This window comes from Petaurus breviceps, unplaced genomic scaffold, assembly GCF_028583685.1.
Source record: "Petaurus breviceps papuanus isolate PSGF00001 unplaced genomic scaffold, PetGlider_PUasm1.0 90750, whole genome shotgun sequence".
In the NCBI taxonomy this organism is placed as follows: Eukaryota; Metazoa; Chordata; class Mammalia; order Diprotodontia; family Petauridae; genus Petaurus; species Petaurus breviceps.
The window spans coordinates 12,110,847-12,136,541 of NW_027187335.1; the positions used below are offsets into that span (position 1 = coordinate 12,110,847).

General features: G+C 36.4%; 1 protein-coding gene across 6 annotated transcripts in view; it reads right to left on the reverse strand.

Moving 5' to 3' along the window:
- ATP6V0A1 (ATPase H+ transporting V0 subunit a1) overlaps window positions 1–25,695 on the reverse strand; it is a 63,332-nt gene that overhangs the window by 27,500 nt on the left and 10,137 nt on the right. For 4 of the 6 annotated variants that reach the window (XM_069067667.1, XM_069067665.1, XM_069067670.1 and 1 more), the window contains exons 3-10: window positions 24,432–24,510; window positions 22,357–22,454; window positions 21,507–21,635; window positions 16,367–16,470; window positions 15,893–16,019; window positions 14,079–14,161; window positions 12,970–13,063; window positions 8,091–8,303 (exon numbers count right to left, since the gene is read on the reverse strand). In XM_069067667.1, the coding sequence (XP_068923768.1) occupies window positions 8,091–8,303; window positions 12,970–13,063; window positions 14,079–14,161; window positions 15,893–16,019; window positions 16,367–16,470; window positions 21,507–21,635; window positions 22,357–22,454; window positions 24,432–24,510 (927 nt within the window). The remainder of the gene's footprint in view (window positions 1–8,090; window positions 8,304–12,969; window positions 13,064–14,078; window positions 14,162–15,892; window positions 16,020–16,366; window positions 16,471–21,506; window positions 21,636–22,356; window positions 22,455–24,431; window positions 24,511–25,695) is intronic. The other 2 variants (XM_069067669.1, XM_069067668.1) reach the window with 1 other exon arrangement.

The following is a 25,695-nucleotide window of genomic DNA, read 5'->3' on the forward strand; positions in this document are numbered from 1 at the left end:
TTTAAAGTTGGAAAGGGATATTGGTGAGCAATTAGTCTCACAAATAAACAAAAATTTCCCACTATAATATACCTGACAAGTCATCATCCAGTCTCTGTTTGAAGACTTCTGAGAAGGTGCAATGCCACAACCAGCCAAGGCAGTCCATTTTACTTTTTGATAATACTTAATTGTTAAGAAGTTTTTTCCTGACACCAAGCCTAAGTGTGTCTCTCTAACTTCCTCCTGGTTCAGGCCTCTGAAGCCAAACAAAACAAATGTGATCCTTGAACACAGCTATCATGTCCTCTCCTCCTCCCCTGACCTCCAAATCTTCTCTTCTCCAGGTGAAACATATCCATTTCCTTCAACCGATTTTCATAAGGCATGATCTCAAGGTCCTTCACCATGCTCCCACTTAACAACTATATCCTTAAACTGCCCAGATGGAACATAAAATACTTTGTGATCTGACTTCTCTTCTTATATCCATAAAATGTATATCCTCTCAAAGGTCAAAGAAATGACCAACTAATCACCAAATCCTTTTCTGTTCATTCATGTTCCTTGAATTATTTACTTTTCTGGCAATACTGACCACACCCTTCAATTGGCTTCTGTGGTGCTAAACTATCCTGGTTCTTCTCCTACCTCTGTAACCACTCCTTTTCTCTCCCACCGGATGGTTTTTCTTCCACTTTTGACACCTGAAATGTACATCTCCTCCAAGTTTCCACCCTCAACCTTTTTTCGTTCCTATATTTTTTCCTCTGTGGTACTGAGCCCCAAAGGTACAGCTCTAGATCACATCTTCTCCTGAGATCCAGAATCCTAGAGATAATTTTTTTTATTTTCATTTTTTGGAGGCCACTTGGGGTTGCCCAAGATCACACACCTACCAAGTATGTGAGGCCAATCCTGATTCCAGCTGCCCCCAGATTATTTTTTCAAACAGTATACTACTAGTCATTGACTACTGTGTCTTGTGTACGTAATCTATTCCACTGATCCATCATTCTACTTCTTAGCCAATACCAAATTGTTTTGATGACTGCTCCTTTATAACACTGTTTTAGATCTGGTTCAGCTAGGTCACCTTCCCTTGCATTTCTTTTCATTAATTCCCCTCATATTCTGGCTCTTTTGTTCTTCCACATGAATTTTGTTATTTTTTCTAGTTTTATAATTTTTTTGATAGTTTGACAGGTATGGCACTGAATAAGTAAATTAATTTAGGTAGAAATGTTATTTTTATTATATTAACTCAGCCTACTCATGAGCAACTGATATTTTTCCAATTATTTAGATCTGACTTTAGTTGTGTGAAAAGTATGACAATTGTATTCCTATAGTTCCTGGGTTTGTTTTGTTAGGCACACTCCTAAATATTTTATATTGTCTGAAGTTATTTTAAACGGAATTTCTCTTTCTATCTCTTGATGCTGGGTTTTGTTAGTAACAGGCAGAAATGCCAATGATTTATGTTGGCTTATTTTATATTCTGCAACTTTACTAAAGTTGTTAATTATTTGAAATAGTTTTTTAGTTGATTCTCTAAGTATACCATCATATCATCATCTGCAAATAGTGATAGTTTTGTTTCTTCACTGCCTATTCTAATTCCTTCAATTCTTTTTCTCTTATAGCTAAAACTAACATTTCTAGCACAATATTGAATAACAATGGTGATAATGGACATCCTTGTTTCAACCCTGATCTTACTGGAAATGCTTCCAGTTTATCCCCATTACATATAATGCTTCCTGATGGTTTTAGATAGAGGCTACTTATCATTTTAAGTAAAACTACTGATTTCTATACTCTCTAGTGTTTATTTTTGAATAGGAATGGGGGCAGCTAGGTGTCACAGTGAATAGAGCACTGGCCCTGGAGTCAGGAGAACCTGAGTTCAAATCCGGCCTCACTTAGCACAAAAACTAGCTATGTGACCTTGGGCAAGTCACTTAACCCCAACTGCCCTCCAAAAAGCAAAAAAAAAAAAAGGAATGGATGTTATTAAAGTTTTTTCTGTATCTATTGAGATAATCACATGATTTCTGTTAATTTTGCTATTGATATGGTCAATTATGCGAATAGTTTTCTTAATTTCAATTTTATTAATCTCTCCTTTGATTTTCAGAATTTCTAATTTGGTATTTAACTGGAGATTTTTAATTTGTTCTTTCTCTAGCTTCTTTAGTCACATGCCCAATTCGTTGATCTCTTCTTTCTCTATTTTATTCATGTAAGCATTTAGAGAAATAAAATTTCCCTTAAGAACCACTTTGGCTGCATCCTGTAAATTGTGGTATGTTATGTCATTATTATCATTCTCTTGGATGAAGTTATTGATTGTTTCTACAATTTGTTGTTTGACTCACTCATTCTTTAGATTAGATATAATTTTTATTGTATCAACATCTGAAAAGTATGCATTTAATATTTCTGTCTTTCTGGTTTTATGCCCTAGTACAGTCAATTTTTGTGTAGGTGTTATATACCACTGAGAAAAAGGCATATTCCTTTCTATCCCCATTCAATTTTCTCCAAAGGTCTACTATACCTAATTTTCCTAAATTTCTATTCACCTCTTTAACTTCTTTCTTGTTTATTTTGTGGTTAGACTTATCTATTTCTGAGAGGGCGAGTTTGAGGTCACCCACTAATATAGTTTTGCTATCTATTTCTTTCTATAGTTCACTTAACTTCTCTTAAGAATTTGGATGCTATACCTGTTGATGCATATATGTTCAGTATTGATATTACTTCATTGTCTGTGGTACCTTTTAGCAAGATGTAGTTTCCTTCTTTATCTCTTAAGTAGATCTATTTTTTCTTTTACTTTGTCTGAGATCAGTATTGCTACCCCTGCTTTTTTTTTCACTTCAGTTGACACATAATATATTCTGCTCTAGCCTCAGATTATATTTTTAAAGTAAATTTTTATTGATATCTTTCATTTTTATTTCACCAACATTTTCCAATATCTTTCCCTCCTCCCCTTCCCTTACAGACACCTCCTATAATGAATAACAAATAAGATTTCTAGAAAATAGTCCAGCAAAAATCAGACCATCAAGAGTCTTGAATTTTCAATTATTAGTAAGATAGTTCTGACCACCCCACCAGTACCTGAAACATACTTAAAAACACATCTCCTCCTAACAACCCTCCTTCTTCAAACAGGCTCAAATTTTCAGAATTGCCTTTGATTTCTTCATCAACCATATTCAGTCCCCAAGTAATTGATTTTTTTCTTCTCAATTAATTGTTTCTTCCTTTATCTTCCTGTCTTCACCACACTATTTCAAGATTTTATCACCCTATGCCTGGACTATTGCAATCACTTTCATTTCTCTCCTTGCCTTTAGATCTTCCCTTCTCCACTCTGCCCTATATGCAATATCATCACGTTATCTTTCTCAAGCATCTCCTTCTGCTCAGTAAACATTTTTATTCCGAACTTAAACACACACACATACACATAAAAACTATTTACATTTGCACAAACATAAAAAGAGGATTCTATATGAAACTGTCTCCATTTCATACCACTTGCTTTTAAAAAAAAGCATATAAATTCCACACATTACTTTCAAAACTGCCTTTCTTGTCTATGTGTCCTTCTGCACTTGCTTCTATTTTTAACTGTGAATTTTAAAAAAATGTTTCAGTGGCCCTTTTTTTTTGCATCACTATTGCAAATCTCCTTCTCCTCTTACCTCTCCTAATTAGAAACTGAGAGAGAGAAAAAATTACTCTAGTAACAATTACACTAATAACTTGTAATAGCTCTCCACTGCTTACTAAACAATCTAAAATTCTAGCTTAGCATTCAACTCCCTCTATAATCTAGGCTGAACCCACTTTTCCACCTTTACCCTCTACTATTCCCCTACACAAAGCCTAGATCTCAGTTTTTCTGTTACCTACTTGATATTCCCTGAACACCCATTGAACCTTTCTTCCATGAACTTTGCTTTCATGGCTTTGCTCATGCTGTTCTCTTTGCCTGGAATGTTCACGCCACTCATCAGACTTAATATCCTTGAAGATCCTACTCAAATGCTACCTCCGTTCCAGCTTTGCCTACAGCAGTTAGCTTGGAACATTCATAGCATTTATCACTTACCACACTGTGTTGTTATTTACATACACCTAAATTGTAAGCTCCTTGAGAACAGGTACTATGTTTTGTTACTCTCTGCATCCCTCACAGAATCAAGTTAAGTGCTGTGGATATGATAATTAAATTATTTTTAATTTGTGGCAGATAAGGAAGGCCTAGTTTGAGGTATACCTTAGACTATGCATAGCAAGGGAGGAAATTTGGAATTATTTTAAAGAATTCTGATAAAAAAGCTAGGAATTAATGGCAAAAGAATCTAAAAAGGAAGTCAGTCCAGGAGGGGTATGGATGCTGTTGTGACTGAAATTCTGAAGATGATTCCAATGAAAAGAAAAGCAGAATGTGGCTGAACAAGGAGCTCAGCAACAAGTTCAGATTTCAAAAGGGTATTTACAAGAGATGAAAGCAAGAACAGGAAACTAAGGACACAAAAGAAGAAGGTTATGTTAGAATGGTGTCAGGAAGATTAAAGATCAAGATGAACTAAGAACTTCGTTAAATACTAAATATGACACAATAGAATTTTTAAATTATATTGAGGCCAGGAGGAAGGGCAACAGTGGTATTCCACAGATTGCTGCTTCTGGAGGGAAGGACAGGATGATGACAGAGACAGAATATTACCTAACACCTAATTCCTTCTGTCTTCTCTACCAAGGAAGTAATTCACAAAGGAGAGAATAAAAACTGTTATTAGAAAGTTGAAACCTAAGAAAAGTGGTGAGATGTTATAAGCATCTAGCTGTCTTCAGTATGTTCAAGCCACCTGGTCTAGGTAAATACTATCCTTGCAGGGAGGTCAGCAAACTATCCTCAGGGCCAAATTCAGGCCATTGCTTATTTTTGTACATCTGCAAAGCTATAAACGATTTCTTTCTTTCTTTCTCTCTCTCTCTTTTTTTTTCCTTTCTTGTTTTCAACATTCACCTCTAAAAGATTCTAAGTTCTGAAATTTCCCCCCTTTCCCTTTACTCTTTCCTCCCCATGATGGCATGCAATCTGATACAGGATATACATGTATGATCATATTAAACATAGTTCCACATTAGTCGTGCTGTGAAAGAATCAGAACAAAAGGGAAAAACCATGACAAAGAAAAAAATAAAAAAAGAAAGAGAAAATGGTATGCTTTGATCAGCATTCATACTCCATAGTTCTTTCTCTGGATATGGAGTCTTTTGGAATTGTTTTAGTTTATTGCACTGCTCAGAAGGGATTAAGTCTAACAAAGTTGATCATTGAACAATGTTGCTGTTACTATGTACAGTGTTCTCCACGTTCTGCTCATTTCATTCAGCATCAGTTCATGCAAGTCTTTTCAGGTTTTTCTGAAGTCTGCTTGTTCACCATTTCTTACTGAACAATAGTATTCCATTGTATTCATATACCACAACTTGTTCAGCTATTTCCCAATTGATGGGCATCCCCTCAATTTAAGGGTTTTTACTTTAACAAAACAAAAAACAAAACTTTATTTAAAAATGTAAAAATCATTCTCAGTTCTAAGGCAAATGTAGTTTGCTAAACCTTCTCCTAGAAAAAAATAAACTCAGATGTGATTAATCTGTCATCAGTGATCCCCAAGAAATTCTGGAGAATTTAATAAGATGCCACAGAACTAGAGATGAACAAATGTCCACATTTTTTTAAAAGTCCACCTAGAAGATAGATATCTTTCATAGGTTGGTGACTTTGATTCCTGAAAAACATACCAGAATGGAATAACAAAAGGGTGGTTTGAAAGCAGATGCCCACTGATGGTGGGATGGCTGAACAAACTGTTGTACGTGAACACAATGGAATTTACTGTGTTATAAGAAATGATGACTGTGGTGATGAATAAAAAGAAGCAAAGGTTTAAAACTTAGATGGACTGAAACAAAGTGATACAAGGAGAACCAGGAAAACTAGATATAGAATATTACAACAATATAAATGGAAAAAACAGACAACAAAACTACTTCTTCACAGAGGTGATGGACTATGGATGTTGAACACTGCATATGATGCCAGGTTTTTTTTAATGTTAGTTTTGCTAAATTTTCCCCTCTCTTTGATATTTTTATTATAAGAGATAGCCCTTTGGGAGGGGGAGGGTATACATTAGGAAATGTAAGTGATATAAAACCAAAATATAACAACACAAATTTATTTTTTAAAATGAAACTGCTTTGTAAGTACTTATAAAGAGAATAAGGAACCAATATGCGTGCATTAAGAACAAGCCAAGCTAGACTAGCCCCAAACTTCACCTTTTTAAATTTTGCTTTAATAAACTTTTCTTTTGATTACTGTGACCTTGACTAACGTCAACATGAATGGACATTTTCCTACACAGAGCAGGGGAAAAAAAGATGACTGTATATGAAACTGCATATGTACAGCTTGTTTTTCAATCTATTTCAAATTTAACATGGTAATTATAAAACTGCCTTGCTAATTTGTGTCTCCTGAACTTGCTTCTGTTTGGTTCTCTTTCTTTTTTTAATGATTCACTGAAAGTCTTTTTAGTTTAATTATCACTAGCCTCCTCTTCTGTGTGCTTCCTCCCTCCCAATTTGTCACTCAAAGACACTCTGGTAATGAGTTTAGCTCAGCTGGTCTTCACAAAAGAGACATATACATATATGTGTGTGTATGCACATCTATATGTACATATACATATATATGCATATCTATATGTATATACACACACTATACACATATATTTACAAACACACACATAAAGTGCATTGAGAGTTGGTATTTAAATACTTCACATACTTTGTATGATATGCAAGAGATAACACACTTCACTGGTGTAATCTTTGAGAACCCAGGGTCCTCTCCACCCCAGAATGAGGCATGAAGATAAAATTTAAATGGAGTTGATCATAGGTTGAATTCCATTAATAGAAGTATAATGAAGAGAGGGGCAGTTTCACTGTACTCTGGCCTTGACTGGCCCATATCTGGAGTACTGTGACCAGTTCTTGACAATATATTTTAGGAAAAATATAGGCAAACTAAAACAGGGTCTAGAAGAGGGCCCTGTGATGCTGAGAGAACTCTAAAATTAGTAAAAGGAATTGGGGGTATTTAAAATGGAAAAAGAATTGAGGGGGTGAGAAAGAATATCTGTCATCAAATATGTGATGAGTTATATAAAAGAGAAGCCATTTATTCTGCAAGACTCTAGAGGGCAGAACTAGATATGATGGAAATTACAGAAACATGTCAGTTCAATATATGGGGAAAAAAATTTCCTAACAATCAGAGCTGTCCCAAAATAGAATGGGTCCTGGCTAGAGGTAACAATTCAACCCAATAAGCATTTAATGACTAAAAACTACAAGTACGGCACTGTGCTATACCAAGGGAAACCCAGGGGGTCAAGGAGGGAACTGCCCAGGCCTGCAGGGCCCCCACACACCTGCGTTCCCCTCTCTGGAGATAAAAAAACAAAAATGAAAATAATCACTTCTCTCAAGGAATTTATATTCCACTGGTGGGCTACAACATGTAATTAGACAAATATACATATGATAATCAAGGAAGAGAAAACTAACAAGTTGGAGCAGAGGGGTGAAAGAAGGACAGATTTCTTAAAGCAGCTATCATATGAGCTGTGTTTTGAAGAATGCTAGGAATTCCAAGAGGCTGGGGTGAGAACAGGCACACTTACAGATTCTCCCTCTCTGAAGATAGGGAGTTTCTTATAATCAGACATCTTCAAGCAGAGGGTAGACTTGTCAGGGATATGTGGAAACAGGATTCATGTCTCAGGAGAGAGGACCAGAACTTCCTCTCCCAGGAGAGGGTCTCCTCTGAAGCCCCTTCCAGCTCTAAGATTCTATGATTCTAACTTTATCTTTAAAGGGTATTTAAGGAGTAAAGATAAAAGAAATGATATTAAAACACTTGGAAGACCATCGTGGAAATACAAAGAATCAAAACCCCTGCCTTTGTGGAGTTAGAAGCATCTCAGTCCCATAATACTCACCGTGCCTCTCCTCAGAGCAAACTGGATGGAATCTAGGTCAGCAACAGGGCACCAGACCTCGGCAATCAGACACTTCTGGGTCACATCAATGTTGCACAGGTTCAGGGTATGGTAGATGGCCTTCATCTTCCGAACTTTAATGAACCAGACACGGATGTTTTTAGCAGCTGCCTGGAGGACCCTCTGTCGATGATCCTCTGTTTGGTTTAGAACCTTGCATGAAAAGAAGGAACAAGTAAGCCTTGCAGACAAAATGCTGGTTTATATCTCATGAGGCAACTGACAGAGAAGCACAACTCTGGATTTTTTTTTGCTTTTTGGAGGGCAATTGGGGTTAAGTGACTTGCCCAAGGTCACATGGGTAGTTTTTGTGTTACGTGTCTGAGGTCGGATTTGAACTCAGGTCCTTCTGACTCCAGGGCCAGTGCTCTATTCACTGAGCCACCTAGCTGCCCCAACTCTGGATTTTCTTAAGGGCTGATTAGTTTCTATTTTTCTTTTCCTCTGGCTGAAATGGCCTTCCTTAGTCAAAGTGGCAGAGAATTATTCCCCAATTAAGCACCAGTTTATTGATTTTCATTTAATGGATTTTTTCCTGTGATTAAGCTGAAAATATAATAAACTGTTCATTGATTTCTTGGGACTGCTTCACATGATTTTTAATTTATCATCTAGGGTTTGTAATTCAGGGTTACAAAGGGTTACAAATTCAGGGTTACAAAAAATACTGTAACAGTGGGGCAAGTGACTTGAAGAATGGAGAAAACTATACTTCTGAGTAGGGAATTGAAGAATTACATGGGAAAACCTACCTATCTCACACCGTTATTAGAACACAGCAGGAAGAAGGCCTACTGTGACTATTCTACATTATAAGATCTGTAATACTCAGAGGGATCATAGGATGTGTCTGGAATGCCCCAAACTACTATAATCATGGGTTTAAAGTCGTGTTTGCCCTTTTGTCCAGTATCAATGAAAAAAGTTCCAAATGTTACCCCTTATAAGCCAGTGCAGATTTCCCTCTAAGGAATTCCATTACAAAGATAAAAGTGTGATGGGACAGATGGCAGTTACCATCCCACGTTTAAGATCTCAAATAGGATCATCAAAGCCCTGACCACCCCAAATGACCTTGGGCCAGTAGCTTAACCTCCCTGGGTCACCTAAAGGACTAGGTGGCCTTTAAGTTCTCTTCCATCTCTAGATCTATGATAGGACGATTGCCACATTTCTGTAGAATCTGAATTCCCATGTATTTTTGGAGAAGGACAGAAAAAAGAAGCAAAATTATTCCAAGGAAGCCAATGATAAAAAAGGAAGGTCCCACATATACCCAAATATTCATACCAACACTTTTTGTGGTAGCAAGATGCTATCAATTAGGAAATGACTAAACAAACTGTGGAACACAAACATAACAGAATATTATAAGAAATAATGAATATGATGACTACAGAGAAGCAGAAGAACCAATACAAACCAATGCAATGTGAATTAAGCAGAACCAGAAAAAACAATATATGTAATAAGTATAGTGATATAAATGGAAATAACAACAACAAAATATGTGAAACAAATATGTGAATGCTGTGAAATTATGACCAAGCTTGGCCTGAAAGACATTTTTTGTATCGCATTCTTTGCAGAAGCAGAGGGCACTAGAGGTACAGAAAACTACATACAAATTTGCACTTGGATGATGTGATAAGTTTTGCTAAACTGTTTCTGTTTTTTATTTTTCAAATCTTTGTTATAAGGGATGTTGGGGGGGCAACATATTGGGATATGTAGGTGATGTGACGGTAAAAGATACTGATACAAAATTTTTTTAAAAACTTAAAAAAAAAGAATATCTTGGACTGGGGTGGGTAACTTTTAGAGAAAACCAAAGCTGAGAAAACCCTTAGAATTCAAGAGACTTAATTGTGATCCATCCCTCAAACTGGAGTTTGATCAAAATTGTTGCTTAGTTTACAATTATTATTCAGATTGCTTCAGGAATGATGCTGAATAAACTAAATGGCAACATCGAGTCTTGCCTTTCCCAATATGACATAAAGCATTTGATCTCTATTCTTAAGTTTTATTTCTATCATTTACACATCTACATCAACTTTCTGCCCTATGAATGTAGTTAAAAGTTTCAGATGAAATGGGACAAGCACCAAAAACTAGGATGTATCAACAAATCAATTAATCACCAACCAAAAAAAATATCAACTTATTTTCCCTGGTCCTAATAGCATGGCTGAACAAATAAGAGGTAGTCATGTGATTCAGTTGATAGGAGATGCCAAATACAAGGAAAAGAGGAAATGGAGAGAGAGAGGAAAGAATTGGAGATGAAAGTGAACACATACGCTTGGCAATTCTTACCACTTCTAGGAATCTGAACAATCTCCGAGTATATGGTTTTGATTTAACAATGGCTCCAAAGAGGCAACCTTTACTGTATCATGGCAGTCTGGTAAAGCCTACAGATCTCTTTTCAATCAATCAATAAGCAGTAAGTGCACAGGATATGTGAAGCACAGTGCTAAGTGATAGAGATACAAAGGCAAAAAACCATACCCTGCTCTCAGAACACTGTTTTCCAATACATAAAATACATAGGATTACCAAGGGAAATTAATTATAATGAAATACAGTCATCAAAATATTTAAAAAACAAGTTCGCAGACACCAGGGTGAGAATGCCTGTTCTCACTCCTTTCAGCACTATACGCCACAAGCTTACTCTTTGCTCCTCTGTTGTCTATGCAAATAATCATTATTCCTTTCTGAGATACTGAAGTAACTGTGGTATTCAAACTAGTTCTATAAAATATTATAAAATTCAATACAAACATCATCTGCCCATAATAGCTGTTCCTTTGATTGTATATTAGGAGGGTGACAAAAACTAAGCATATTCATGGGATAAAAATGATGGGGTGCTTGTGCTGGGACCCCACTTCCAAGATCACATTTCTCCCTAGCTTCAAAACACTATCCCTGACAGTTTTCTTCCCAGCCCAAGGACACTATGCCTAGCAATAACTCATGAGTGGGCCCCAGTGAGACCAACTCTCTCTCCCTGTTACAAGACCAAGCTGACCTCCACAGAATCTCCTTTGTCTGAACAGGACTATCTTGTACCAATAGAATTATCATGTATTGACTCTTAATTATTGTATACAATCCAGAAGTCAAGCAAAGACGACGACAACTAAAACTGTCTTGCTACAGACATAACAGACCCAAAATACACGCCTTATGTAACCTCCCCCGCCCCAGTTTCCAGTAGTGAATGACTCCTGTGACCAAGGTTGTATGTTACCACCCAATTAGCGTATCTGCCAGACAATCCACTACTTTTCCTATATAAGCTTTAGCATCATTCCTGTTAGGAAGCTCTGCCAGCAATATTAGCGTTACAATAAACCTTTGTCAACTTGACTTAAAGAATGCTTGAGTCTGTGAATTCAATGACCCTCTCTTGTACTTCAGTCCTTGAGGGGTCCCTGAACCTCTCAAACCACTTGAGAAAGGAAACCAGTGGTCTCCAAACTTTTATGACTATTTGTAAAAAATTTCTGAGTCTAAAATTGCTCTTTTCCTTCACTAATGTTTCTGTAATATTCTGAAACAAAATGCCTCTCCCTGCCCCACCATTCCTCTTTGTGTAATGTTTCCCCCTAACAGAGTGAAAGCTCCTAGAGGGAAGGAACTGTTTTTATTTTTGTATTTGTATCTCCAGTGTTCATCCCAGTGCTTGGCATGTAGCAAAGGCTTAATACTTTCTCTCTCCTCTCCCTCCCTCTTTCCTTCCTTCTTTTACCTGTTGAAATACTAGCTCCATTTTCTACATAAAGCCTTTCCTGATTTTTTCCTACTTGCCAGTGCCTTTCTCTAAAATTTATCATGTATTTTGTACATATGTTTGTAAATATAAATTGATTCCCTTAATCCAGATTATAAAATCCTTGAGGGGAGGGGCTATTTAATTTCTCTCCTTTTATCCTCAGGACCAGGCATGTTGTTACCTTCCACCAGCCTACTCATCATATCACTGGAGCCTCTTTGTTCCCAGCTGTGGTCTCCTTGCCCCTGCTATCCATTCCTTCTCTGTTATTTTCCCCACTGTTGACTCTCACAGCCATCACAGCTGCCATCCTTGGCCTAGTCAGAATTCTGCATTTTAACACCACCAAAACTTGTACCAAAGTCCTTAGAGGAAATCAGGGAGAGAAACAGAAACCACTAGGCTCAGCTGTCCCTGATGTGAGAAGTCCCCATACTAATCTGGTCACTATCATCCTGGCTGCCCCAGGTCTCTCACTCAACCTACATTAATCCCCACTACCATGTGGATACTCTGGGCTTCTTACTGGGGCTGTATCTGTCCCTGTTGCTGTCACTGGCACAGTCCAGAATAGTCATGAACTGTGGCAGAGACAGGATGGAAGGAGGTAGGAAGAGAGGAAGTAATACCCATGCCGCTGCTGCAGCAGCCACTTGGAATAAAGAGGCCTCTGCCGGAAACCAGCTGAGTCAAAGTTGGAGGCCTAGACCCTTATTTTTTTTCACATACACCCTCCAAACATCTTAATGCACTTTGGAGACAACTGTTTTAGGCAAAATCAAAAACAAATAAACAAATAAAACCCCACAGATGCCTAACCAATGCTGTCTCTTTTGAGGGTGGTTAATTTTTTTTTTCGGTCCATTACTGAAACCTTTTCCTAAATTTATCTAGTTGGGAACTAAAAACATAACAGAGACAGTTCACCCAGTAATATTTGCTTGTGGGAACTCTGGATGCCAAAGGTGTTCTATGAATTAGTATTACAAGAAGAAGAATAGTTACAGACTACTATAAACTGTATTATTATACCATTTGGAGATCATCAATTCTGGTGTTAACTCCAGAAGCCATTTCCTTCCTCTCCTGTGGTGTCTCAGGGCAGGGATAGAGTGAAGCTCGAAACCTGTAATACACAGAGACTAGCTGAATAACAGTGATGTATCAAGCTAAATCATCTGAGAAAATGACTTAAGTCACCCAAAGAACCAAAAAAGGCTCAGTTTAGGTGGAAGTGGTGGATTCAGCTCAGTTAGTCTGGGGTCAGAGACAGAGGTAATATATGGCATGGGATTCCAACTCAGGTCTTTCTGACTGTAAGGCAGGCCTCCTTCAATTCTAATACAATCTTTCTCTATTTATCACTGTCTCTATTTTTATTTGGTGAGCAAAAAGGAATTTAATAGTAGCAAAGTTATAAGAAGAAAGTCTAGATTTTAGCCTCAGTTGTCATCACTATTATGCTTTTACAGCTATAAAATTCTCTTTTGGTCAAAAAACGAAAAATAAAGGAAAATATGGTTTTAAAAAATGATAAAATTTAGTAGATTGAAAGAGTCTTGGCCTTGGAATCAGAAAGATCTGGGTTCAAATCTCAAGGCCAATACTTACTAGTATGAACCTGGGCAAAATATTTAACATTTCTTAGTCTCAATTTCCTTATTTGTAAAACTGAAGTAGTTATTTGTCTTATTTAACTTCATAGGGTTGTCAGGTAGAAAGTCAAACATTTTAAAGCACTATAAAAATTACAGTTAAGTAAAAGGATTTTTTGGATGACTTAAGCAAGAATGTTATTTCAGAAAACATGAAAAAATGATACATACAGATAACATTTTGGTACATGTATATAGACTCTATTATTTCAATACATTTATCATTTATTAAGAACTAGAGGTAAAAGATTTTATTTCTTCAATAAATGAAACTTATGACCTTGAAGTTCATTTCTAAATAAGCTTATATCACTTATCCAATAGTTAGACCAACAGTAATTTAAAACATCCCTATAGCATTACATAGTCTTATCCAAAGAAATACTCCTGGGTCCAAGCAAGTCAAAAGAATTACTATTTCACTCATTTTCAAGCTAACAATAAAGAAGTTTTAATGTTTCCTCTAGGTGAGTACATTTCTCTTACCCTTCACAAATTTTCTTGACTCTGTTTTTCAGTTGATCGCCTTGGAAGAAAATGATAAATACAGACTTGTGCACGTAGTCTCCCTAGAACCCAGGAACAAATCAAGATTTCATAGCTCTAAATGCTGAAGAAAACTTCCAAATAAATTAGTTTCTTTTGTAGTTAAGAAGCAATAAGTTTCCTAGTTCCTTCATACACTATACAAGGGTAGTAACCATGTTAATTAATCATCTTTTATACCCTTAACAACTTTATTGAAAAAATAACATTCCCTTTGATTTTTATTTCAGGTGAGTCCTTTTTATTTATCTTCATATTGGGCAAGAGTGTAGGTCCTTAGGGCAGTCTAGCCCAAAAGCTAGGATAATTACTAATCAGATCATTTACCAGTTCAACTCAAATATTTTACCTGTCTGCATGTAGAAAAGAAAAGGAGGGGAGTTAATTTCTGCTCATGAGTTTAAATAGTCTTCAGATAAGAGATATAAAGGTATTGGGACGTTATGAAATGACCATAAATCACTTAAACTTGACTTCACAAATAAGGTGCAGAGCTTAAATAGTTAGGTTATATTCTAATCTAATTATGAGTGCTAAAGAAAAACCAGGAAATAAGGTGAGCAGACACTGAGGAAGGCCCAGGAGTGTTTTAAATCTTTGAGTTCTCCAGGGATATTGAGAGTACATTTTTTGTTCAGCTGCTTTGGTACAGATATTCAGACCCTCTTCCTGTATTTGTTGATAAAATATTGTTCTTCCCTGCCAGAGGAAACTTGGCTTAACGTGCCTGAGAACAGTTATATACTAGGTGTGACCTTAAATTCAGCATGAAATGTTTCCAAAACTCAGTAACTGCCTTCAGTGTGGCTTCAATCTGCCTTTGTAGACCATCTATGTCACCATAACCATAACCATGGTACAGAAAATAAGTTATATGAACATCTGGTCATTTTCAGCTCAGTGATACAGCCTGAAACCTCACGAGATTCAACGTTTCTTCTTCAGAAGAACAAAGAGCAATGATTTAATAAATGTCATACTAAGTAGGAGCAGAAAGGTAACAGTTTCATTGGTCAAGTATAGAGTCATGGGTATTTTAAGTAGTAGCGAATTCTAGGCTATTCATCTATCTCTGATTAGTGATATAATTTTTTTCATTATGCATTTAACTTGTTTCACTTATAATAACAGAAACACATAGTTCTGACCATCCTGAGATTTATATTTTGAACTTACTGTTATATCAAATGCAAGATGAAAACTATCTCAAAATACATTAAAGAAAATCCCTCAATTTCCCAACAAACTTATTTGTCAAAGTGAGAGACAACTCAGTTCATCAACTGAACAAAAACTTTAAACAGCTAAAACTATTAACTTGATCAATTTAGAGTTATAATAGTGCCCATTTCTTTTCTTTTAGAGTTTCTTATAAAAATCAAATTATCAAGTAATTGGAATTCGAGTACAATACACTACCAAATTAGAATTCATGCTTTTTGTTGATTTTTATAAAAAAACAAATTGCTTCAGGTCCCAGATCAGTAACAGAAGATATGTGGAGCTATATCTGAAGTTTCAAATAGCTAGAAAAATTTATTTCCAATTAAAACACCTCTATAGTCATATCCAAGCCTCAAAGCTTATAAATACCATATGTGCAATGGAAATTATAGGGAGATAGGCTATCTTGTAGCTCATATTGAAAATAAAGAAATAAAGATCTCTTCTTTGAGATGGTCCAAGTTTTCTGTTACCATTCTGGGCCCCCTTTATAGAATCCTACTCCACAGGATACAATTTCCTTGTCTTACAGTCACGGGATCCTCCAGGGGGTTTTCAATTTCAGCTTGACGCAGGAATACATTCCCTCGGCACACTCTCCAGAGCATGCGCTCAAATGTAGGGAGGCGTTCCCGGCTAATCACACCAGCCACAAAACTGTGAAAGGAGGGGAAAAAAACCCAAATAGATTAAGGATACTATTCCATTTTATAGGATGAGTAGCTTTTAGAAGATTCAGCAGCTGGGACCTGAGAAAACTAGCTAAGAATAGGAAAGAAAGCTGCCAAGGTCTGATTCCTGGCCTCACCCACTACAGGAACCAGGAGAGGGCTGTCAATGTAGTAAATACATGAAATGGGCTAGGGACTGATTTGGGAATGATTCTAAACAGATTAATAATAGAGTACGATTCTCACAACAAGGAGACTCCTTACTATGTAAGTTTTCTACGATAGAAGGGGAAAAACACACCTGCAGAGTAGGCAGGTAAGAATGATAATTACCCAAGCCTTAAGGGTGTGCCTCTTCCGATCTCACTTGGGTCCAAGAGGGTTGATGACTCCTCCAACAGGTCTGGATCCGCCATCTGCTGATGATGCAATTCAGCCTGAATTCACAAATCAATTAATATCTAATGAAAATAGTTAGTGGCATGCAGGGAACGAGGAACCAGGAGATGAATTTGTGAAAAGAAATATGAAAAAAAAGAGAAGATACACAAAAAAAGATAAATACAACATACAGAAAAGAAGGGAAGAGAACAAAGGGAAAAACAAAAAGTAACACATAACTGTCCCAGCAAGACATCTGGGGAAATAATTTTAGAGATAAGAAAAGAAGAAAAAAATATCACATGATGGTGACAATGTATAAATCTTTTATTTGGCAGAAGGTATTTTCTCTCTTTTTCTATTTCCACCAAATAGTCATGAAAGCAGCAGAGAACACCTTTGCAGTCATATGAAGCAGTGAAGGTACTTTTGGGGAGTGATCGGGAGTGATCTGGAGGAGATGCTCTCAAGCTGCAGAGGTATTCCCTACAGCTCCCATGCCTATAGTTCCACCTATGGCAAGCATGGGTTACAGGGAAGCACTGCTCTTTGGAAGCATCTATTATTCTCTCAAAAACTGTTTTGTTTACAGAAGAAACATCACCAGTTAGCTAAACAGAGGCCAAGAGCTTCAGGACCAATTAAGTCTTCTGTACTTGTGAGACAGAGCTTTGGGAAGAGTCAATGAATACTGTGTTTATGCTTTTTAAAGGATCTTTCTTCCAAACACAGAGATGGAATACAAAACAGCAAGGCAGTTCTGAAACACAGTAATAACCTTTTACTATTAGAACATCTGCCCTATGAGAGAAATAAGAACTAAAACTCTTAATGAAGTTTCCTACCTTGTACTAAGGTATCAAGTTTTTGAAACCATGATACATTCAGAGGCTCGTGGAGGTTTTGTAGCTTTGAAGATCCTTGGGCACACAACTTGAGAGAGGAGGACCACTGATTCAAATCAAGTATGTGAAAGTTAAATTGAGAGTAATGTGGAAGGAACCACAACGTTCAGCTAACAGATTGGTACTGTCAATCTCAAAATCAATTCTGTTATTACAATTTATACAAAAAAATGGGAAGACAGATGAAGACTTCCTAGACTTAAGACATTCTTTCCATTACAGTCATTCTTTCCACAGAGTCAATAGCTCTTCATTCCTATCACAAAGAAGAAGCTGACCTTAAAATAAAATTATGTATTTGTCTTGACTTCTGGTATTACCAAAAACCAGTACACATACCCACTCAACGTGTTTGATCCAAAGGCTGGCAGAGGAGGTGAGGAAGTGGGGTGAGAGTTTAAAAAGTCAGAATACTTTTAGGTTTTCTTTTTTTTAAGAGATCTGGTTTTTCCTTTTACAATTAGCTTTATCACAAGTTTGCTGATTTTTACTCAAATTTACTAAATAAGCAGCATGGAAGCCTCCATTTTTAAGTCTTATGACTATAACATAGAAAATGGATTTGACATTCCAAAGGGAAAAAATCAATAGTACACAAGATGATAATAATAGATGAACTAAGAGCAAAGGAAATCTTTCGAGAACTACATTAGGAAACTAAAATCATTATCAGTTAAAATTAATTGGTAGGCAGAATTAATGTCTTGAAACTTAGGAAGTTAGGGCAATATAATGGTTATATAATTTGCCATTTGTATTCAAATGATAAATGTGTTTTAAAGTCTCATCAACTGAATACTGTAAAACAGAAATCTTTCTTTAATCCATTTTAAAAGGAAAAAATATAAGGGAACTGTAATACTAGGTACTGAATTTTTTAATTTATGCTGAAGTATCTTGCTTTTTAAACTTAAAAGTTCAACATTGTAACCTTGCCTTGCAAAAGAGTCTCAGCAACACCCCTTAGTCAAAATCAGTGAAACTAAATGTTGCTCATACTATTTTTACCACCACTATCCCCCCTTCTCCACTTCCTTCAGCGAGGACCCATCAGAATCTATATAAAAATATTCTGGTGAAGAAAAATAATATGGAAAATAGCTGAAGAACTAGAAAACATCACTCAACCACTGGACTAATCTAACACACTATGTAGATTGAGGAATGAAAACAACCAATCATGGATCTAAATTGGGATGAACAAGAAATCTGATTATGTTCTAGTCACCTCTCACTTAATAATCATAAGTCTCCAAACTGCCTTTTAAAAGTTAAAATAATACACCATGTTTAGTGGAAAATTTGGCTGACCAATACCATTAACTGGGTCTTTAAATCTACATCTAAGACAATGTCATAGATCTTTAATCTGGAGCTTATCTGGTACCTTTAATTACAACATTTCTAATGTCATACTAATATTCAGAAGCTGAATCCCCTGATTTACCACTACCCCCAAAGCAAGAAAAAGAACACAGAAACATCTGAGAATGGCGAAAGTCCAGCATTGATCGGATGGCAGCACTTGACAATATAAGCAGCACATTCAGTTCAAATTCCTTCAATTTTCAACAGTATATGCTTCCTTTGCCACCAACATTGAGAAAGGAATGAATTACATTTTATTATCTAATTTATTCACCCCATGTGATGATGGATGGGAAAGAAAAATAAAGAAAGCAGATGGAAAGAAAAGTTAGAGGGGAAGGAAGACAGGGTTCTGCATGCCATTAACCATTACTTTTCCAGTCTTCTTTATGCTTTCATGTGCTATGGTGCTTATGGGAAAAGATTCAGAGAAATCTCTTCAGCTCTAACTCTTCTTCATAAGCAAGAAGACTGAGAAAAGGATATATCATTAATCAATCATTTTCTATATTCTAGACAAGAAATGGCTAAATCAAATTTGCAATTATCATAAAGCATAAGAATATTTAATATACGCTCATTCTCCCTCTTCCATAGCAGCCAATGCTTAAAGCAGAATAATCATTTCCTGATTTAGCCATTTCTTTTTAGCTCATTAATGTGAAATATTGCTATACCACAAATAATTGGAAAACCAATCTGCTAGTGCTATAGCCCATTTGCAAATTTTCAGGTATGGAAGAAATCTCAAGGATCACTCTAAGCCCATCAACTTTTCAAAGACCCACAAAGCCCATTTTTCTAATGAATGCTTTAAACTATGGTTCCTCCACTAGAAAATGTTTTCTCTTCAGAGGGTCTTTGTTTTTCATTACAGTGGAATAACAGCAGGCAAAGTACTTTACTGAAAGCTTTGACTAAGCCACTATAGGCCAGATGCCACAGAGTTGGTGACAAATACAGGTGAGGTACTATCTGCCCAATTAGTGTAGCTCTCACCAAAAAGACAACTTTCATTAGTCTGAAAACACTTAAGAAACAAAGAGAGATTACGAAAGTGTTTGGGGAATTTTTACCACAGCTAAAACATCATAATAAATAGCACTTCCCACAAACAAAGGACAGTTTTTATGTTTGTTTTTTGTTGGTTTAAGAAAAAAAAAAAGGGAGTCACTTTTGATAACGTATTAAGAAGACTTAAGAATCCCTTATTTCCCATGATTTATGTTTAATGCTTAGAAATCAAATCACTTAATTAAAATGATTTAATGACTTTTTTTTGCAGTCTTTCAAAGCTTTTGCCCTTATTCTATAGTGATGCTAAGGCAGAAAACATACACCAAAAAAGTAGATGAATTTATTAAGTGCTTACTATTTGCCAAGTGTTAGGTAAGTCAGATTAAATGAACTAGCTAAGCATACCTGTTGCAAAAGGACTTAAACATTAGGAGAGAGGTTATCTCACTGTTCCTTACCCTTTTAAAAATACAATCATCTGTGGGATTGCTGAGAGAAATTATCATCAACTTCAAAAGTTCACAAGTTTGTGAGCAAGCTGCATGATCACAACCAAACCTTAATTAATATAAAACCAAGCATTGCCTCACAGAAACAAGAGGCACTTAAGTTTCAGAGTCCTTTCCATGACATTAAGAAGGCCCAATTTGAGCCAAAGCTCTCTGCTACACTGAGGAATGTATCACATCTTGAGCAAACTTTCTGTGCTCTAGACAGAACTGGAAAGCCAGTTTCTCTCTCCAAGAGAGAAGTGAAAAGCAGAACTCAAAATACATGAGCTCAAAATGTGTCAGTTGCTGATGTTAAAAGTTCTAAATTTAAATACTCTGCCAAGTTCCTTACAGGGCACAGGTGGCCCAAAAGAGAAATACCACGTAAAAAAAACTCTGGTAAAACATACAAGCAGGGTGACCAAAGTAGTTTATGAAATATTTTTGCCTTAGCTGATGTCAGGAAGACCTACAGAGCATGGTCATTAACCATGTTTAGGGTTACCAGAGAAACAGTTTCCATACTAGATGTGAAGACTACCCAAAGGGCAGATTAGGAGACTAGTAACTTTGAAAAAATTTCTATTCTGAATTCTTTCCAATTCTTTCTTCAGCAAGCTGTCACCTGGTAACCCAATTACCCATATTTTTAACAAAGGGTTTTTTTTCCCATCTCTCTCCTAAGTAAATAAAGTTTCTGGGAGATTCTGGAGTCAGAAAATCATCAACTGAATTTGTCAGGCTAACTACAAACACATCCTTTTCAAAACTTCCAGATATTCTGAGTTCTCACACACCCTAAAGAAAAACACTTGTAAAATTCAATATATGAGTGCAATCATTGTACACTTTCCAAGTTGAGAAAGGAGCACAGAATATAATAATTGAAGTTTTGGTGGAAGAGAGACAAGCAAAAGGTAAAAAGTTATTGATGAAGAAAAATTAACCTGTTTTGCCTACATGTTGTAGCCAACCTTTCCCTATTTTCTGGGACCTAATTTTAACTGAATACTTACCTTAAAAAATAAGTATGTGCATTTTTCAGGGAATGGTACACATTACTATTCTAAATATCCCCATCCCAATCTGATATGAAAAACTGCAAAAAATTTAAAAAAAAATCCAAAAAACATGGTTGGCTGTGTACTGCATGAAAAATGGAACATAATTTGAAGTTTCTCCAACTAAAATGAGTGTAAAAAAATGGCACTGCTTTCAAGAAAGCAACTAAAAATAATCATTAGAATAAAATATGGCCCACTTGTGGCAGGTAAAACATCAGCTGCTCAAAGAAACAAACAATAGTCTGACCTCGTCAAAAAACTGCTGAGTTTTGCGTAGTATAAATTTTAATTCCGTCAGTTCAAGGAAGTTTCTCTTCAAAGCTTCCTGGTTTGTGTTGATTTCTTTCAGTTCATTCTCAATTTTCTCAAAGTTTGCCTAGGAAGAAAAGGGACATGTTAACTCATCACTGAAGTCAATATGTTTGCCCTGTGTGTTCAATGAGATTCAGTCCTGTAAAATAATTGTCTCCACTGTCAGTTCAAAAATATCCTGCATCTACTCTCAAAATGTTAACATTTACACTAACATAATTTTCTCTACTTGGCCTATAGATGTTACTACAGCCAGTTCTCAATGAAAATAAAAGGACCTTTCCACAGACCTTCCCATACCCTCTTGAGGCTTCATGTGACCCTGCCCCCTTAGCAGCTCTTTGGATCCCCCTCACTGAGCAGAGGACCCCTGGCCTGGGTCACACCGTTGCCACTTCCACTGTGCTCCTGCTGGGGAGCTGGATCTGCATAATGTGAACTAATGTAAAGCAAGAACTGTATCTACTTAGTAAACTCAACAGACTACATGTACACATCATTAACACTGACATTTTGGCTGTTTGTTCACAGGAAGTGAGTTATTTAACAGTAATAAGCATTTTATACATCATTACTTCAGTCAATAGATATCTATTTAGCTATATATGAATTCTGCATCAGACAACATACAGATCAAGTTAAACAGCTCAGGCCCTGGCCTCAAGGAGCTTACTATTTAAATACCACACAGACAAGGAAAGGCTGAGATTTCCTTTGCCCTATCCCCAACAGTATCTCTGGACAGCCAAAAGAAACTTAACTAACCTTCCCAAAAGATTGTTTACCTCTAGGTCAATCATGTCCCGGGGGAAAGGCACCTCTGGATTTTCACCTGTGTCCATGATAAGAATATTAGCTTTTCTTATCTCCTTCTCAACAAACCCTAAAATGACAGAATCAGAATATTTGTTGGCCATCTACATATGCCCGCCATAGGTAATATTTATGCACAAACCAAAAAGACTTTTAAGAAGTTTCTAATGATGCTTTGACTCAAGAGAAGTGGGAAATGAAAATCAGTTTTTTCTTCACATTCCTCTCCTGCTACAAAAGCCAACCAATTCTCTTTAACCACAACAGGCATTAAGTTCACATCCTATTGCCTCAGATGCATTTTCTATCTCTTGTGGAACAGAAACCATATAAAATACAAAATACCATAACCATCAAAAGAATCAATAAGACTGAACCTTTAAGTAGAATAAAAAATACTGAATATAGTGTCAGTAGACCTGTTGCCAAGTCCTGGACACTAACTAGGTGTATGACTATGGACAAGTCACAGCCTCTGAACTTCAGTTTCTCCACTATAAATGAAAATAATAATACCTGCATTAACTAATTCTAAGGGCTGATGTGAGGAAAGAGCTTTCTAAACCATCAAGAGGTAAATGTAAGCTATTATTGACTTGTATGAATCTCACCTAAATGTAAAATTATTCTGGCTTACTAATAAATAATATTGTTCAGAGAATCAGATTCAGAGAAAAAATGTTTCCTACAATAAAGTCCTTGATACATATGGCAGTAAAACAGATCCCTATGGAAAACGTATCAGCCAATTTGAAAATTAAGTTGGTTAGTGTAATGGGAATGCAAATTTGGAAGATCTTCCCTGCCCCCTAGGCTAAAGTGCACCTGAAGCCTGGGGTGGGAGGCTTGTTTTTCAGTAGATACTTTTTGATTGGCCAGTGAGTCAATAAGGTTGTTACATTATCTGAGCCAGGAGAAGGCTATATAAGCCCTGATGTGTAGCTTTGTTTTGGGGACTCACTTTGAGAAGTGTTCTGTGATCTGATCTGAATTCTGGGAAGCCATTGTTGAGAGTCCCCCGGCTTTGAAAAACCCAGATGTGGAAACCCAGATGTTGACTGGGTATGGATGTAATGGTTGGACAGTTTGAAAATCTGTCTACTTGATCTGTTTCTGTCTTGATAATTCTGCCTGTATGCTTTGAAGTTCGGGGTGCTGACCTTTTTCCCCTGAACAAGGTAAACGATATATGTCTGACTGATTAAAGTAAGCTTGTTAACCCATTTTGAGTTGCTTTCCTTTATCAAAGCAGATCCAAGAACCTGTATGGGCAGCAAACCCTGAGGACGTGCTTGGGGTGCTTGCTGCTACAGTTAGTTATATGCATTTAAACAGCAGACCAAAAGAAAAAAAAAGCTGTTAAAAAAAAAACAGAGAACTAAAAAAAAACAAAATAAAAGCAGTTTGTTCAGTTCTCAGAGATGACAACTGAAATTTAAGGATGGAGCATGAATAGACAAAGTGACAGACATGAAGATCAATAAACTAATATTAAAAAAATAACCTACTGCCTAAAATTCATAGTGAACTTTGACCAGTAATGACTGCAAAATATGGGGTTAGATTTATAGAATTCCTGGAAATCTTAGACTTATCTGAGACTTCTATACTGTCCTCTGAACAATGACAAAGTAGCTTAGCAGTATTTAAGTTGAGTGTTATATTCTAAGAAGCATGGTATCTATTAAGGAATATACATACTTACCATATATAACAGAAAACAAATATATTCTAAATATGATACTTAAGAAAACAAATAAGAATTTCTTTTTTGAGGTGGGGAGGGGCTAACATCTTTTATTATATCAAACTATTTTTTTAAAGATGAAATAATTCACTTAAAGAATTATTAAGGGGGCAGCTAGGTGGCACAGTGAATAGAGGCCCTGGAGTCAGGAGGACCTGAGTTCAAATCTGATCTCAGATGCTTGAAACACTTACTGGCCATGTGACTTTGGGCAAGTCACTTAACCAGTCACTTAAACCCAACTGCCCTCCAAAAAGCAAAAAAAAAAAATTTTTTAATATAAGCCAAGACAACACATACGGAGTTTACGATCCATTTCTTCACATCTCCGAACTTCATTGACAAATTTTCTTTGGAATACATTTACATCTGGATTTAACTAAAAGACAAGAACACAAAACAAGAGAAATAAACAGTTGCCCCAAACTTCTCAAGTGGTATCCTAGAAAAATGAAAATCCCATCTTGGGCCAGGGCTTTATCAAGTAAGTAAGTTGGATTTTAGTGTAAGGTGGATTCTACTGCTTGTCAAGTGAATTTTTGTTATTATTTCTCAGAGTTCCATTTCTCAGGATCCATAGCCATAACAATCTCTTGTTCCTGGGTATTAGATATGAGTTCTCACAATTATGGTTCAAAACATTTCTATAACACCTGCAAAACATTATATAAAGATAAATAATATAAACATGCCCTGTGACTGCACAGTGAGATACAGGATGAGGTGATATAAACTTGTGAGGCTATTGCTGGCAATATGTCTTCTTTGTCTGTTTCCCTACAAAGCAGGTGGGCAGTGAGTGAGGACACCTTAGGGTTGAATGCACAAGCCGGAATGCTGTGCATGCCTTGATCAGCCCCCATCAAAGCTTGAGGGGAATCTGTGTTTGCCTCTACCAGCCTCCATTGAAGCTTGAGGGGATTTAGGGAAATGCACAAACTGTGCCTGTCTCCATTGATCCCATCAAGATGTGGAGGTAGTTGCCCTCCCTCCCCTTCTCACAGGGGCCTGGGTGATTAGGAAATGCTGTAGGAGTTTGTCTTCCCATTATCAGCAATCCTCTTGAGAAAACTAGACTAGAATAAAGTAAGGTTATTAACCGCTTTGAAGCTGTCTTTCCTGTCTAACCAGATCAAGAATGAATCTGTGCTAGCAGGTATCCTGTGTACTAGTGTTACTGGTCTTACACCAATAAAAATCTACTAAAATATATGAAGTACTAGGACCAGCCATAACAATTAAAGATAAAAATCATTTTTCCCCACTGCAGCAATGTGGCAAAAAACAACAACAAACACCAACCTTATGGTATGTAATGTTTTACCTAGCCTACCATCTTCCAATTCAAAGGTCACAATGACAATAAAAATGTAGACCACTAACTTAAACTAAGTTTCTTTTCCTTTCCTTTATTCCCCCTTATGCAGAAACAGTGGGAGGAAACCATTAATATAAGAAAAATGCAAATAAAGCTTCACTTCACACTTATTTAAACTGGCAAATATGATTAAAGGAAGGAGGAGTCAGGATTGGAGGTGCAGTGGGAAGACAGACACACTCATAT